The sequence below is a fragment of the Mercenaria mercenaria genome, chromosome 16 (genome assembly GCF_021730395.1).
Source record: "Mercenaria mercenaria strain notata chromosome 16, MADL_Memer_1, whole genome shotgun sequence".
Classification (NCBI taxonomy): Eukaryota; Metazoa; Mollusca; class Bivalvia; order Venerida; family Veneridae; genus Mercenaria; species Mercenaria mercenaria.
In genome coordinates, this window is record NC_069376.1 from 23,204,183 (window position 1) to 23,218,160 (window position 13,978).

General features: G+C 38.0%; 1 protein-coding gene across 1 annotated transcript in view; it reads left to right on the forward strand.

Annotated features, from left to right (window-relative positions):
* LOC123539613 (uncharacterized) overlaps window positions 1-13,978 on the forward strand; it is a 28,062-nt gene extending 14,084 nt beyond the window's left edge. Inside the window, exons 4-10 of the mRNA XM_053526375.1 lie at window positions 1,184-1,286; window positions 3,654-3,831; window positions 5,440-5,593; window positions 8,691-9,038; window positions 9,800-9,934; window positions 11,897-11,961; window positions 12,828-13,978. Coding sequence (XP_053382350.1) covers window positions 1,184-1,286; window positions 3,654-3,831; window positions 5,440-5,593; window positions 8,691-9,038; window positions 9,800-9,934; window positions 11,897-11,961; window positions 12,828-13,025 — 1,181 coding nt within the window. The 3' untranslated portion in view covers window positions 13,026-13,978. The remainder of the gene's footprint in view (window positions 1-1,183; window positions 1,287-3,653; window positions 3,832-5,439; window positions 5,594-8,690; window positions 9,039-9,799; window positions 9,935-11,896; window positions 11,962-12,827) is intronic.

A 13,978-nucleotide genomic window follows, 5' to 3' on the forward strand; every position in this document is an offset into this window, starting at 1 on the left:
ATCTATAGGCCAAGTTAAATCTAGGTCAGGTGGGATTAAAGACTAGGTCGCTAGGTCAAATCAAAGGAACAGCTTGTTAACACTCCAGAGGCCACATTTATGACTGCATCTTCATGAAACTTAATCAGAATGTTAATCTTGATGATCTTTCAGTCAAGTTTGAATCTGGGTCATGTGGGGTCAAAAACTAGGTCACCAAGTCAAATCAAAGGAAAAGCTAGTTAACTCTTTAGAGGCTACATTTATGATCATATCTTAATGTAACTTGGTCAGAATGTTGATCTTGATGATCTTTATGTCAATATGCCAGGTGAGCGATACAGGGCCATCATGGCCCTTTCGTTTATTTGTTCTTGTTGTAAGAGAAATTGTACATTTTAGAATACAGATTACAGCAAGTCACATTTTCTTTATTTTGACAATACTAATTTCAAAGCCTGACAAAAGCATCCAGTACTGTTATTAAAAGTTGTTATTCACAATTCAGCTATATTTCATGTATGGATAAAACAAATTATGTGATCTGTGATCATTATAAATGTGTATACAGATAAAACTTAAACATGTGAACAGTTTATTCAATAAATAAAGTGTAATGCAAGTCTTTGTGATGTGTATATAAAAGCAAAATTAGGATTTGTTTTACGAGTAATTTCAGAATTACAATTAACACAAATAGAAAAAAAACCAAGCCTGCACAAGAAGGCTAATATGTCTCCCTAGACTGAGCTCTTAACCTGCCGTGGTGCAAATAGATTGTTAATGTGTGTCTGTTAATTAAGTCTTGTTAACAGTGAGTTGCAATCTAGTAACTTTTAAGTTTGTATGATTTTTAGCTCACCTGAGCACAGTGTGAGCTGTTGTGATCACCTTAAGTCTGTCATTGTGCTTCTCAACAATTTGCCTGTTATTAAACACCATAGTAGACAGTTTTTTTAAATGTTAAAGGGATGAGTTGAAGTCTGATCGATTCCCGATTGAGGCAGTGCCTTATTTCATATTAGATATTGTCGTATTAATGTACAATTAAAATATTAGAAGAAAGACAATAAAACATATTGTTAAGACAAGGATATAGCCCTTTTTGTAAAAAAAGGTTCTTGAAGTGTTTTAGAGAACACCAAAGGTTTATCATCAAACGCAGTAGAGTGTGTTTTTTATCATTTATCTTGTCTTGTTTCAGACTACCAAGCCCCATTTGTAAAGAAATGCTGGTATAATCAGTATGAAAGTGAACCTTCCGACGACATTGAACCTTCGAAAACAGATGTATTTTTGAAAAATGGGTAGGCCTTATACACATTCATTGCTGAACCTCTTTGTATATTTGTAGATGACACTTTTTGACAAATAATAGAAAATGCATGCCTAACGTGCATGCTTAATTTTGTGTAAAAAACGGTTTCTTTTTATGAATTGGTGATGTTTAATTTCATATTAAAACAAATGTCCATATAAACTAAAACGATGATATCGTAATCTTTTCACACGGTGATATATGCATACTATTACAGCACTGTAACTGAAAGGATGATATCGTAATCTTTTTTACACGGTGATATATGCATACTATTACAGCACTGTAACTGAAAGAATGATATCGTAATCTTTTCACACGGTGATATATGCATACTATTACAGCACTGTAACTGAAAGGATGATATCGTAATCTTTTCACACGGTGATATATGCGCACTATCGCAGCACTGTAACTGAAAGGCTGATATCGTAATCTTTTTACACGGTGATATATGCGCACTATCGCAGCACTGTAACTGAAAGGATGCTATCGTAATCTTTTCACATGGTGATATACATGTGTGCGCACTATCGCAGCACTGTATCTGAAAGGATGATATCGATCGTAATCTTTTCACACAGTGATATATGCATACTATTACAGCACTATAAATTGAATATGTTCTCTGAAAGAATAAGTTCATAACCTTCAATATGACACATATAGATTGAATTTGGTAATTTCATTATATCTTAATACAATACTAATTGCCTAATATTACTGTAGGGTGAATTGAGTATGTTCTTTGAAAGAGTAATTTTGTAATCCTTTAGTACTATAACAATTGTTTACTATTTCTGCACCTATTATGTGGTAATTGTTATTTTACAAAGCTCAAAATGATTAGTCGCATGTTATTACTCCTACGGTTTCCATCCAAATCAAATGGAATTTTACATATATCATCAACATGAACTGGGCATGCGCGTGTTGGAACTCTAATGCCCAATTATCATTTTTGAGCTATGACCCATTTTGAACTTAGTCATATAGAAACCATCTCATTAATATCCTTACTAACCCCCCCCCCCCCCCCCCCCCCCCCCCCCCCCCAACACACACACACAACTTTTTCCATCCACTATAAATGCAATGTTGTGTATACATTTTCATCATGAAGCGGACAAGTGAATATTTTTGGGACTTTCATGTTCGATTATAATTTCTGGAGTTATGATCTCTTTTGGACTTGTAAATAAGATTACAACAACATCATATAATTGTTTGCTCAACTTCTCCTACGGTTTTCATCCAGCTGAAATGAAACTTGGTATATATCATAAATTTGATGTGGACGTGTGCATATGCTCTAGACTTTCATAACTGATATTTTAGAGTTTAGAGTAATTGCCCTTTTAAGACATTATTTGATATTCTGTCAAGCATTTTCAGGGAGGCATGTGTCATGCAGTCATTTTTTATTTGGGGTGCACTTAGTTTTGCCTTTGTCTGCACATCTGTCGCACATCCGGATGTCGTGCATATCTCGAAAAGTATTACACCTTGTCATCAAATATTCAGCATTTGAAGTTGTGTACAAGTGGTTTAGTATTGGACTTCACTCAGGCAGACCAGAGTTATGACCTAAGAATGTCACATATATGAGTAAACGGCCGCAAGTTTATCTAAAAAAATATTTGATCCAGTCATGACACTTTATAACGATATTATCCAGCAAGTGAAGTTGTGCACTTGATTGTTTGTTTGGGATTTCACTCTGTCAGGTCAGTTACTCTGTGCAAGACCAGACCGGAATATGGTCCCTGACTTAGTTAAAATATGTACAGAGGGCTTGAACATCTGTGTCGCACTCATTTCTAAAAGTTTTTGACATGGAGTCAACTTGATGGGAGTGTTGTTCAACATGTTGTGAAGTTGTGCACCCGAAATAACTTTTGCGATTCATCCCCTCTCCTTTACCCCTCTCATATGCCCCTCCCCTATAACCCTCCCCACTTGATGAAAATGTGGAGTTATGCACAGAGTAATGGTCCTTGACTTAGTGAAAACTATTTATAAAGAACCAAATAAACTGTAAAAGTATTTGATTTCACAGGAATATTATCCAGCATGTATAAGATGTGCAGATTTAATGTCCCGTGACTTAGTAAAAATCTAATCTAGAGTTATAAAAATTTATAGGAATGTTATTAAGCATGTAAAGTTGTACACATGGATTTTCTAATTTTCCAAACATTCCACACTCAAATTTAATTCAACAACACTCCCTTCCCCTCCCCTTCACTCCCCCCCCCCCCCCCCCTCGCCCAACCACCGGCCGCGTTCAGAGTATAATTGTTAAACTTTTCCTCGTTGTCTACTGCTTGACAACACATGATTTTCTTGTATTCAGATGTGCAGGTGGAGAGGTGGATCTAATTAAAAGCGAGTTAGTACCATTTGAAGAGAATGGCGTTCTAGAGGTACACACAAACTTCTTCAAACTGACGCCGCTGTATGATGACCAGTTTACATTTTTGGACATCCGTTGTGAAGTTGCTCTCTGTCATTTACATACAGACTGCTATGTCGTGAGTAGTTTAATTACATTTATTGTACCCCCCGACAACAAAGTTGTAAGGGGGGGTATACTGGTTACAGGTTGTCTGTCTGTCTGTCTGTCCGTCCGTCCGTCCGTCCGTCCGTCCGTCCGTCCGTCCGTCCGTCTGTCTGTCTGTCTGTCTGTCTGTCCGTCTGTCTGTCTGTCCGTCTGTCCGTAGACGCAATCTTGTGCGCACCATCTCTCCTTATCCCCTTGACAGAATTTAATGAAACTTCACAAAAGTGATCAGTACCAACAGTAGTTGTGCATGGGGCATGTTAGGTTCTTTTAGAAAAAAAATTTGCAGAGTTATGGGACTTTGTTTTTTTGTTACTATACTATATAGATAGACACAATCTTGTGCGCACCATCTCTCCTCATCCCCTTGACACAATTTAATGAAACTTCACACAAGTGATCAGTACCAACATTAGTTGTGCATGGGGCATGTTAGGTTCTTTTAGAAAAAAAAATTTGCAGAGTTATGGGACTTTGTTTTTTGTTGCTATGCTATATACATAGACACAATCTTGTGCACACCATCTCTTCTCATCCCCTTGACACAATTTAATGAAACTTCACACAAGTGATCAGTAACAACAGTAGTTGTGCATGGGACATGTTAGGTTCTTTCAGAAAAAAAATTTTCAGAGTTATGGGACTTTGTTTTTTTTTGTTACTATACTATATACATAGACACAATCTTGTGCGCACCATATCTCCTCATCCCCTTGACACAATTTAATGAAACTTCACACAAGTGATCAGTACCAACCCTAGTTGTGCATGGTGCATGTTACATTCTTTTAGATAAATATTCTGCATAGTTATAGGATTTTGTTTTTTGTTACTATACTGTATACATACATTCTATATACATACAGTCCACATAATTATGCAATCTTGTGTGCGTCAAATTGCAATGTGTGTGCGTCAAATTGCAATGTACTGTGTCAGTGCATGCGGGGGGTACATTCATCACCTTTAGTGATAGCTCTAGTTTTTAACCAGTATTTTATTGTTGTAAACTAATTAATTTAGTTTACCACATAATTTTGATAGTGATTAATGCGTCTCATATTTCAGCTCCGGTTTACACGTTATTCCATCAATCTGTACCTCGCTCGTTCGTATATTGTTATTATGCTTGAACATACGTTACCACTAAATCTCACTTTATCCGTTTAAAAGAAGCCGACTTTATTACTCGACTCCGTATATTCGGGCCATGGGCAATAGTTTCGACTACTGACCGGTAAAAGAGTATAATATGTTGCATCTCGGGTTTACATGTGTTGTTTTGGTATGTGAACCTCTTTTGTTATGGCTATCATGTCTAGAAATACCACTTTATATCACTATACCCGTTTAAAACATAAATCTCATAAACAGTTAAAATTATTTACTGCTCAGCCTTTTAAAGATGCCTAAGATATACAATTCTTCCAGGGTGATTATTTAATTAACATCAACATAAGTTAAGTGCTGCTACAGTGAGCACATTTTTAGCTCACCTGAGCCACATCTCTTGGTGAGCTTTTGTGACCGCTTGTGTGTCCGTCGTCCGTCCGTCAACAATTTCTATTTATATCTTCAGACGTGTTCACAAAGGCAGAGTAAATGGAGAATGGATAAGGAAGCGAGAAACGTTGAATTGTCGACAGTTATTGAGGTAGAAAAGAAGAAGTCGACACGTAAACCTCCAGCCATTGAGGAAAAGAAGGATCTTAGGGATTTCCTTATAAGTGGAGGTAAAGTAGGCTAAAATTTAATATATCACCGGTCACCGAGAAAAAGGAATAAGACTGAAGCATCACTTTTTCCGTAGAAAATGAATTGCATGAACTCTTGTCAAATGCACCAAGGCCTTATAATGAATGATAAAGGTAGCGGTACTGATGATTTGAATAGAAAGAGTGCATGACTCTTTCTCGTGTAACTCTGTAAGCACTCAACAATGTTTGTCAAATTTTTACCACAGAGAAAGTACACTAATACAATTTAATTGCACTCAGTTGGGATCATTTGTCCTATAAATATAAGCTCATTAACTATTGTGCAATATTTTGCACATGAACACCATGCTTGCGGTTTTTACTGTCGTATGAGTATCTTTGACGTGTGTTCTATCATCCAAAGTTGATCACGAATAGCGATACCACGTCATAGTGCCGGGCGCTAGTAATGCTTGCATCTGGAACTTCCGTTGAAATGTTGCACGGCAGTTATACTCTCATAGGAATACAACTGCACGGGGCAATGTTCAATTTCGACAAACTGGAGACATTTCTGACCGGCCCAAGTTAGCTAGACCGAGTGTAATAACGGCTAGGCTAGACCTTAACATAACCATCAAACGGGCGTTCAGTACGGCAGTCAAGTTTGATGTCAGTAAGTAAACAATGCAGCTTATCGAGTCACTCTCTAAAGCCGCTTCCAGAAAAAAATAAGTGTCGCGAAATTGGTCCTTTCGCGCTTTAAGTGCATTTCGGCAAATTGTATCAGTATAGGCGGTCTGTGTAAAAGTCAGAGGTATGTCCGTAGGCGAGTGACGTCATACGGCCATATAAATACACACTGCGCATCCAGTTTGGGCAGATCGTCTTGGGAGCTCAAAGAGTGCACATCGAAGAGAAACTGGAGAAATAATTTATGATAAATAAGCCATAATTATAACTGGGACTTTGGTAATAAATAATTTAGGTGGGGTACCCTCATATTTGCAGCTTCGGCTCATCCTTGCTGGGTCCTCCTGATAGCTATATTGTTTTAATGGTCCGGGTCGCAGTATAAGCTGATGGTTTAAGGTTATAGTGCCGAGCCTTGGTAGGTCTGAGACAAGGTTTAAAACATAGTTTGAGACAAGGTTTGAAACATAGGTTTAAGCGAAAATTGTTAGTTGTTTGAGACGTTTGGTTTGAAACAGTGTTAAGGTTTGGACCTAGGTGGGTTTTGGAAAGGTCAGTCCCTCATCCTTGCAGCGTATGCTCATACTTGTGGGGTTTCCAATCCATATACTCATTCTAGGTCGAGTGGTATATGACAGGGTGTTGAAACGTACGGTTTGAAACAGCTGGTTAAAGGTCATAAATTTAGGTTGTTGGAAACCAGCTTGTGTACAATAAGAACCGCATAGTAAATTGATTATCTGCTTGATTTTTAGTTAATTTATGTTTCAAACAATCATTTACAAATCATTGGTCAAACCAATCAGAAGCAAGGCAGCTTAAGTAAAATTCATTATACAAGTTTTATACCAATCAAAAGCAGATAGCTTAAGGAAAATTCTATATATAAACAGTTTAATAGTTAGTTACGCGCGGTACACGTGACATAAGTAAACAATATTCTAGCATAAAACTGCTGTTCTTGTCACTTTTCGGGGGTGTTTTAACAGGAGAGAAAACGTGTGTTATCAGAGAGATTCTCGCGCTCGCGTGTTGTTATAACACCTTTTTATAAATGCGCGTTCCGTGGCAAAGCGTAAACGTCATTCGGCCCTAAAACGGATAAATCATAACGAACGTCAACGTAAAAAAAACTAAGACATTCCCGCGCATTTCGTGGAAATTTAATGACGTTGAGTGACAATTGTATTCATTTAATATTTTTTACGTGTTCTATGCACCAACCAATCCCTCGGGATTCTGCAGATGTTATAACACGAAAAAACATGCGTTATCCCTGCGAAACGATTGAGGCCAAATAAGCGAAGTGATCCAACCGGCGTAATTGCATGATAATCTTGGGAGGGGCATTTTTTACGCTGGACTTAAGTGACGAATTTCGATTCGATATAAGTTATGCAGACAGTATGATTCGTGTTTACCCGTAACAGGGGTGAAATGTTTGCTAATAAATGTCTTCTTGAACCTGACCGTTATCATGGTCTGGATGTTAATTATGGAAGAAAGAAACAATTGACTTTGTCACCAGGGGGGATTTGAACGTTCATCGTTATATGAAAGAGGTATTGCGTATTGTAGCAGTTCCATTTCTTCCACAGCACCGCGGAATGTTATGTCTAATGAAGCCAAGCCCCATATGTAGACTGTTCAGCATGTAAAGTTTTATGTTTGGGAATCTGCTAAGTAAGACCAGAGTTATGCCAAGTGGCTGAGTCAAAAGTATGTATAAAAGGACTCGCTTATGAAACTTTATAGGAATATTTATCAGCACGAGAAGTCATGCACCTGGGGTTTATTTGGGATTTCAATCCCCTACACCAGAGTTACGACCTTTGACTTAGTTAAAATTATGCATCTTGTATCTTGAAAGATATTTTAACATAGGGGGGCGTGGGGGGGGGGGGGGGGTTGGGGGAAGGGGTAGCGGGTTACAGTCTGCAATACCAGAGTTATGGCCCTTGCCTTAGTCAAAATTATGTTCATTATATTCCAAAAATATGTTTTCCTTATTACTGGAAGTCAAATGCTTTATTTTTTTTTTAGAATTTTAGTGTGATAATTAGGACACTTCTGAGGCCCATAATTCATTATGCATAAATAATCAGTGTTCATATTTAAAGTTTCTATCAGATATCAGTTACTCTTTTTTTATTTATTTTGATTGAAAATTGACATAGATGTGGGCATTAATATAGGTCAAACTTGTGTCTCTGAATAACCTGTATTATTATTTGCCAACTTTCTTGTTAATTAACTTCCATTTGAAATGTGTTGGTGTATTGTTTTACAACAATACCTCAGATACAGATACTAACAGATTCTCATGATGTTTAATATTGACTGTATTCATTGTTTGTATATTGTAAAACGCTAACATACGACATAAACCTTACTATTAATTCCGCATATTTGGTTCTCTATTCTGTTCTTCTGTTTTCAGGTAGACATCCCCCTCCCCCTAGGCCGGTTCCCATTACAGAGGCCCCTTTCCTGAAGAAATATCAACATTACTTTACGGTCAGCACACTCGGTGTTTGTGCACTTCTCTTATTGTGTGTGATCGGTATAGGATTTATGTTCATTTCATATAAAAACAACAAGGAATGTGATAAAATGGAGCAGTTTTCTGGTTACCTGCCTGGTTACTTTGACAAGATGACTGGATTGCAAACTATCATTGGAACCAGTCAAAATGGAGAGGACGGTAGAGTTAATGAACCCAGTCCACCCCCAGAGTATAAAAGTTCTTCCGCCTGGCCAGGAGCTGACTTTAATCTGAGGAGCCCTTGTAAGCAATTTCATTCTAAACTGTTGCAAATATACTGATATATTTAGCCAGTCAATTACAAATGTAACATAACACTTGCCCCCATTTATAATGGTTTCAAATCGACAATCTAGATTAATCTGAAACATACTAATGCAATATGCGTATCTCAGTAAAACCTAGGTCAGGCACTTGGTCTAGAGTTATAGCCCTTGAATTAGCCAAAATCTCAAAAATTGATAGTATCAAATGATTACTCGAGTATTTATTCTTTGATCTCGACCATTCTTGTGAAGAATACGCGTCGCCATACTTTTTTAAGTTTGTTTTATTGTTTGGTGTTTAACGCCGTTTTTCAACTATATTTCAGCGATGTAACGGCGGGCAATTAGCCTAACCAGTGTTCCTATAATCTGTACCAGTACAAACCTGTTCTCCGCAAGTAACTGCCAACTTCCCCACTTCAATCAGAGGTGGAGGACGAATGATATTAGACAAATATCTTTTATCAAATCGTCACGGAGAACATACACCCCACCCCGGGATCGAACTCACGGCCCCACGATCCGTAGATCTGCGCTCTCCCTATTGAGCTAAGCGAGCGGGCTAACTTTTAAGATTATCTCGATAACAAGCTATTGCAGACCAGTTTCTACAGATCCTTCAGTCCTTGCATAAGTTAAAGTTGCATAAATTGTCGTTGAATACACAATAAGTAGAATATTTGAAAGTATGATTTGTTAGGAGGCTTATAATGTGATATTTTATGTATTTTATTAAAGACAGAGATTCAGGTGTACTGACTCCTAGTGAAGCAGCAGTGCTAGAGGCACGACGACTGCTTAGAAATAATCCAAGTCCACCTAGAATGCAGAAACATGTACAGAGACGACTTGCTCTTGAAGGCGGACATAGAGGTAAGTAGCAACAGGAATAAAAACATTGGAAGTACGGTACCGTAATACTAGCCACTGCCTAATCTGAAAGTTTACTTAGTCTTGAATTGTCAGTAAGTAACGCATTACTGTACAGTAGCAAGATGTGCAAGCATCAATGTCTTATGAACACATCTGGTTTTAATACAGCATTATTTTTGTCAGGCCCTTTTTAACACTCTGTATTTAAATTGTGTGTCTTGTAAGCTGTTGGGTGTTTTTCCGGCCCCATGCCGGTATTGAATTCATCTTTACTTCCTGTAAAGGACATTTAACAGGTGATTAAAACTACATATTGATTGGCGGATGAAAAATTCCACAGGTTTCCGAATCGAATAGATAATATTTTCTTAAGGTGTGTACTGGTGCTCTTAGCTGTATTGTTGGACAGTATAATTCGTTGCAAGGCTCTTGAGGAAATGGCTTGTAAAACGTCATAAGCCTGAATCCCCTGCGACAGAGCCACTTTGATACGGAGTCATATCCCGTAAACGATTTACAGACAACTCGTCCTCTAGTCACTACACGCACAAACTTTTTAATCCCCCGCCACGAGTTGTAGGGTGGGGGGAGGGTATAGGAATGGTCTCCGTCCGTCCGCCCGCCCTTCCGTCTGTTCGTCCGTAACTTTTCGTGTCCGCTCTGTATCTCCTGAAACCCTTGAAGGATTTTCATGAAACTTGGGTCAAATGATCACCTCAAGGCGATGTGCAGCACCCATAAGTCAGCCATGTCGGCTTAAGGTCAAGGTCACAACTCAAGGTCAAAGGTTTGAGCCTTCCATTTTATGTCTACACTGTATCTCCTTAACTCCTTGAAGGATAATATGACTTAGCTGTAATATTCCATTTATCAAGACAATGTGCAGAATTCAGGCTTTTTTAAATGGATGATTGGTTAAAAAAGTTAGGTAAAAACTAAACTATGATGACCCCTACTATGGGTTCCAAATCCCGCTTAGGCTAAGGTGTAGAATTATTTCCATGTGAGAGAACCATCAAGCTTGCCTACGGAAGGTCAATTGTGCTTACACGTGTTCCCGCCCATGCAAGAAATAACCGGAGGGGCACCTGGGTCTTCCTCCAACATCAAAATAGATATGCCTTACATTTGTGTCGGTGTGACTTCAAACTTCAGTTCCCCCCCCCCCCCCCCCCCCCCCCCCCCCAAGGTGGGCATATCAAAATCGCACTATCCGTCCGTCCGTCCGTGCCTCCGGTAAATTCTTGTCCAGGCTGTAGCTCTGCCATTCACAAAGGGATTTTAAAATAACTTGGCATACATGTTCACCATAATGAGGCGACGTGTCGTGCGCAAATTTCAGACCCCTAGCTGCAAGGTCAAGGTCACACTTTGACGTCAATGGTTAACAGGGTGTGTTTCATATCCGGTTCATAACTCAGCCATTTATCAAGGGATTTTAAAATTACTTGGCATAAATGTTCCCCACAATAAGACGAGGTGTCAGATGCATGATTCAGACCCTTAGCTCTAAGGTCAAGGTCTCACTTAGAGGTTAAAAGTTAACATGGTTTGTTCCTTCTCCGGTCCATCGATAAAGGGATTTTAAAATTGCATATTGAGATGACATGTCATGCGCAAGACCCAGACTCCCAGCTCCAAGGTCAAGGTCACACTTAGAAGTCAAACGTTAACAGGGTCTGTTTCTTGTCAAGTCAGTAACTGCCATTCATCAAGGGATTTTAAAATTACTTGGCACAAATGTTTCCTGTAATGAGTTGATGTGTCATGCGCAAGACCCAGACCCCTAGTTCCAAGGTCAGTGTCACATTTGGAGAACTTTTTTTCGTCTAGTCATTTAATGATTCATACCTTAACTATTCTGGCATATTTTGCGTAGACAACTGTAGCATTCTTGGGCACGCTTCGGGGGCATTTGTTACTAATAGTGACAGTTCTTGTTGAATTCGCTTTCTGTTACAGGTTTATATGGATGTGAAAATGAAGCTGGAAGAGCACACAGAAATCAGCCTTCAGCCTGGAACGAGGTATAATTAAAGAGTTACAATTGAACGTGAGAATTGCATTTCGGTGGAGATGACATAAAATAACGCCGAGTTACCTATGAGGCTTACAATGGATGAATACCGTTCATTTCCTCCTTCCTGGAATACAATATATATTTTTATACCATAAGAAACATTAGCTCTTTATAAGTTTACAAAATGATAAAAAGGAGACCTGACAACAATTTTGAAGAATTTAAACAATAAAGTTACCAGTCATGTATAGTTAAAACATGTTTAAGTATGTTAGTTCTGACGAGGGGTATATAGAAATAACACACACACTGACAAAAAAAGTGGAATACATGAAATAATGATTAATTAGCGTAATGCGAATTTTGCATGAAACGTTTAGACTACATTGGGTATGTATGAGTTGTTTAAGGAAGGTATGTGCTTTACACAAATGGCTAGCCTTCATTCTGTCGGTTAAATCGTCGCAGTATGACAATACAACGAAGATTCAATGGTAATGAAATTCAAAGAGCCAGTCACTTTGCGTCTATCTTACTACATTCTGTTTGAGCAAACAAATTTTGGATTACCCTTTAATCTTACCATCATTTCCATCTTAAGCAATGTCTGGCTTTATCAAATTTAAAATTTTGCCTCACCATTCTTAAAATACATAAAAGTAAAAGGTGGCTCAGTTTTACGCAGAAAAAAACCCTGAAAAATCGAAATAATTCAGAGTTAATGTGTAATGTGCAAGACCCAGACCCCTAGTTCCAATTTGGAGAACTTGTTTTCGTCTGGTCACTTAATGATTCATACCTAAACTATTTTGGCATATTTTGCGCCAAAACTGTAATATTTTTCATTTTATCACAAAGGCATTTTTATTTCAGGCACCAGAGCGTTTCAGGGAACCAGCCGATATTCCCACCTCACCTGTTGGTGGGGAATGGTACCCAGCACCAAGCGCAAGGATTCGGTCCCCACAGTCTGAGCCGTTGCTTCAGAAGAGTCCGTTGAGAGGTGCGGGTAAAACTTCTTCGCTGATCAATATGGCGCTGAAGGAATACTTTGATAAATATGGAATGTGACGGTTGGCATACTCAATGAAGTCTCCAGACATCTACACTAAAACGTTTGTTTTTGACACATGCATTGTTTGTACTGATTGTTAGTGTTTCATACTTTGACAAAATCTTGTTCGTTTAATATTCAAATGTCTTTTTTTTTTCTTATTGTATTTAAAGTATGTAAATCTACATAGTTTTGGACCTTTTAACAAATATTTTCCTGTGATTACAAAATGAGAAATGTCACTAAATATAATATCACCATTTTTCAGCATTACATTTATTGTTTACCCCTGTACCAAAAAAATTTATCTACCTTGTATACTAGGCCCTACTTCCTGCTAACGGAACAAAATTGTTCAAAGCTTTCAAATAAATTTAAGCCTTCATAAGTGTAACAACAGTGAGCTGTCCACAAACAACGACAAAAACAATCATAAAATTTGAAAAATATGAGACTCCAGAGGTAAAGAATGAAAACAAATTTGGGCACCGAGTGGGGGAGGTGTTTGGGTGATGAGGCACCGAGTGGGAGGGGTGTTATGGCGGTTATAGGCACCGAGTGTGAGAGGTGTTTGGGCGGTTACCCCTTGTTGTAAGCTTTGTACAGAAATTTATGTATGGTAAGCCATTCTATTACTTTTAGTAATCTACATCTTTTTATAGTCGTAAGCATTCTGATAAAGAGATTTTAAAGACCTTTCCAAACATATGTAGGTTAAGTATTTAAACATTTTAGCGAACAAGATTTCGTCGACCGCGTATCAGTGCCTAAATTGGATTAATAAACTGTTATGAAAACAATGTGTCTGTCTAGTTTATTTTAGGTCTGAAAAGGCAACGTGCCCTTGTATTAATGTCAAAGATTTTGGAAGTTAAAAAGAATTTTCCCTTGCTGAAATTGTAAATTAATAGAACAATAGTGATTTTGTGAAAGTCCTGTAGTTTATAATAAAGTGTGATGTACATCTAGA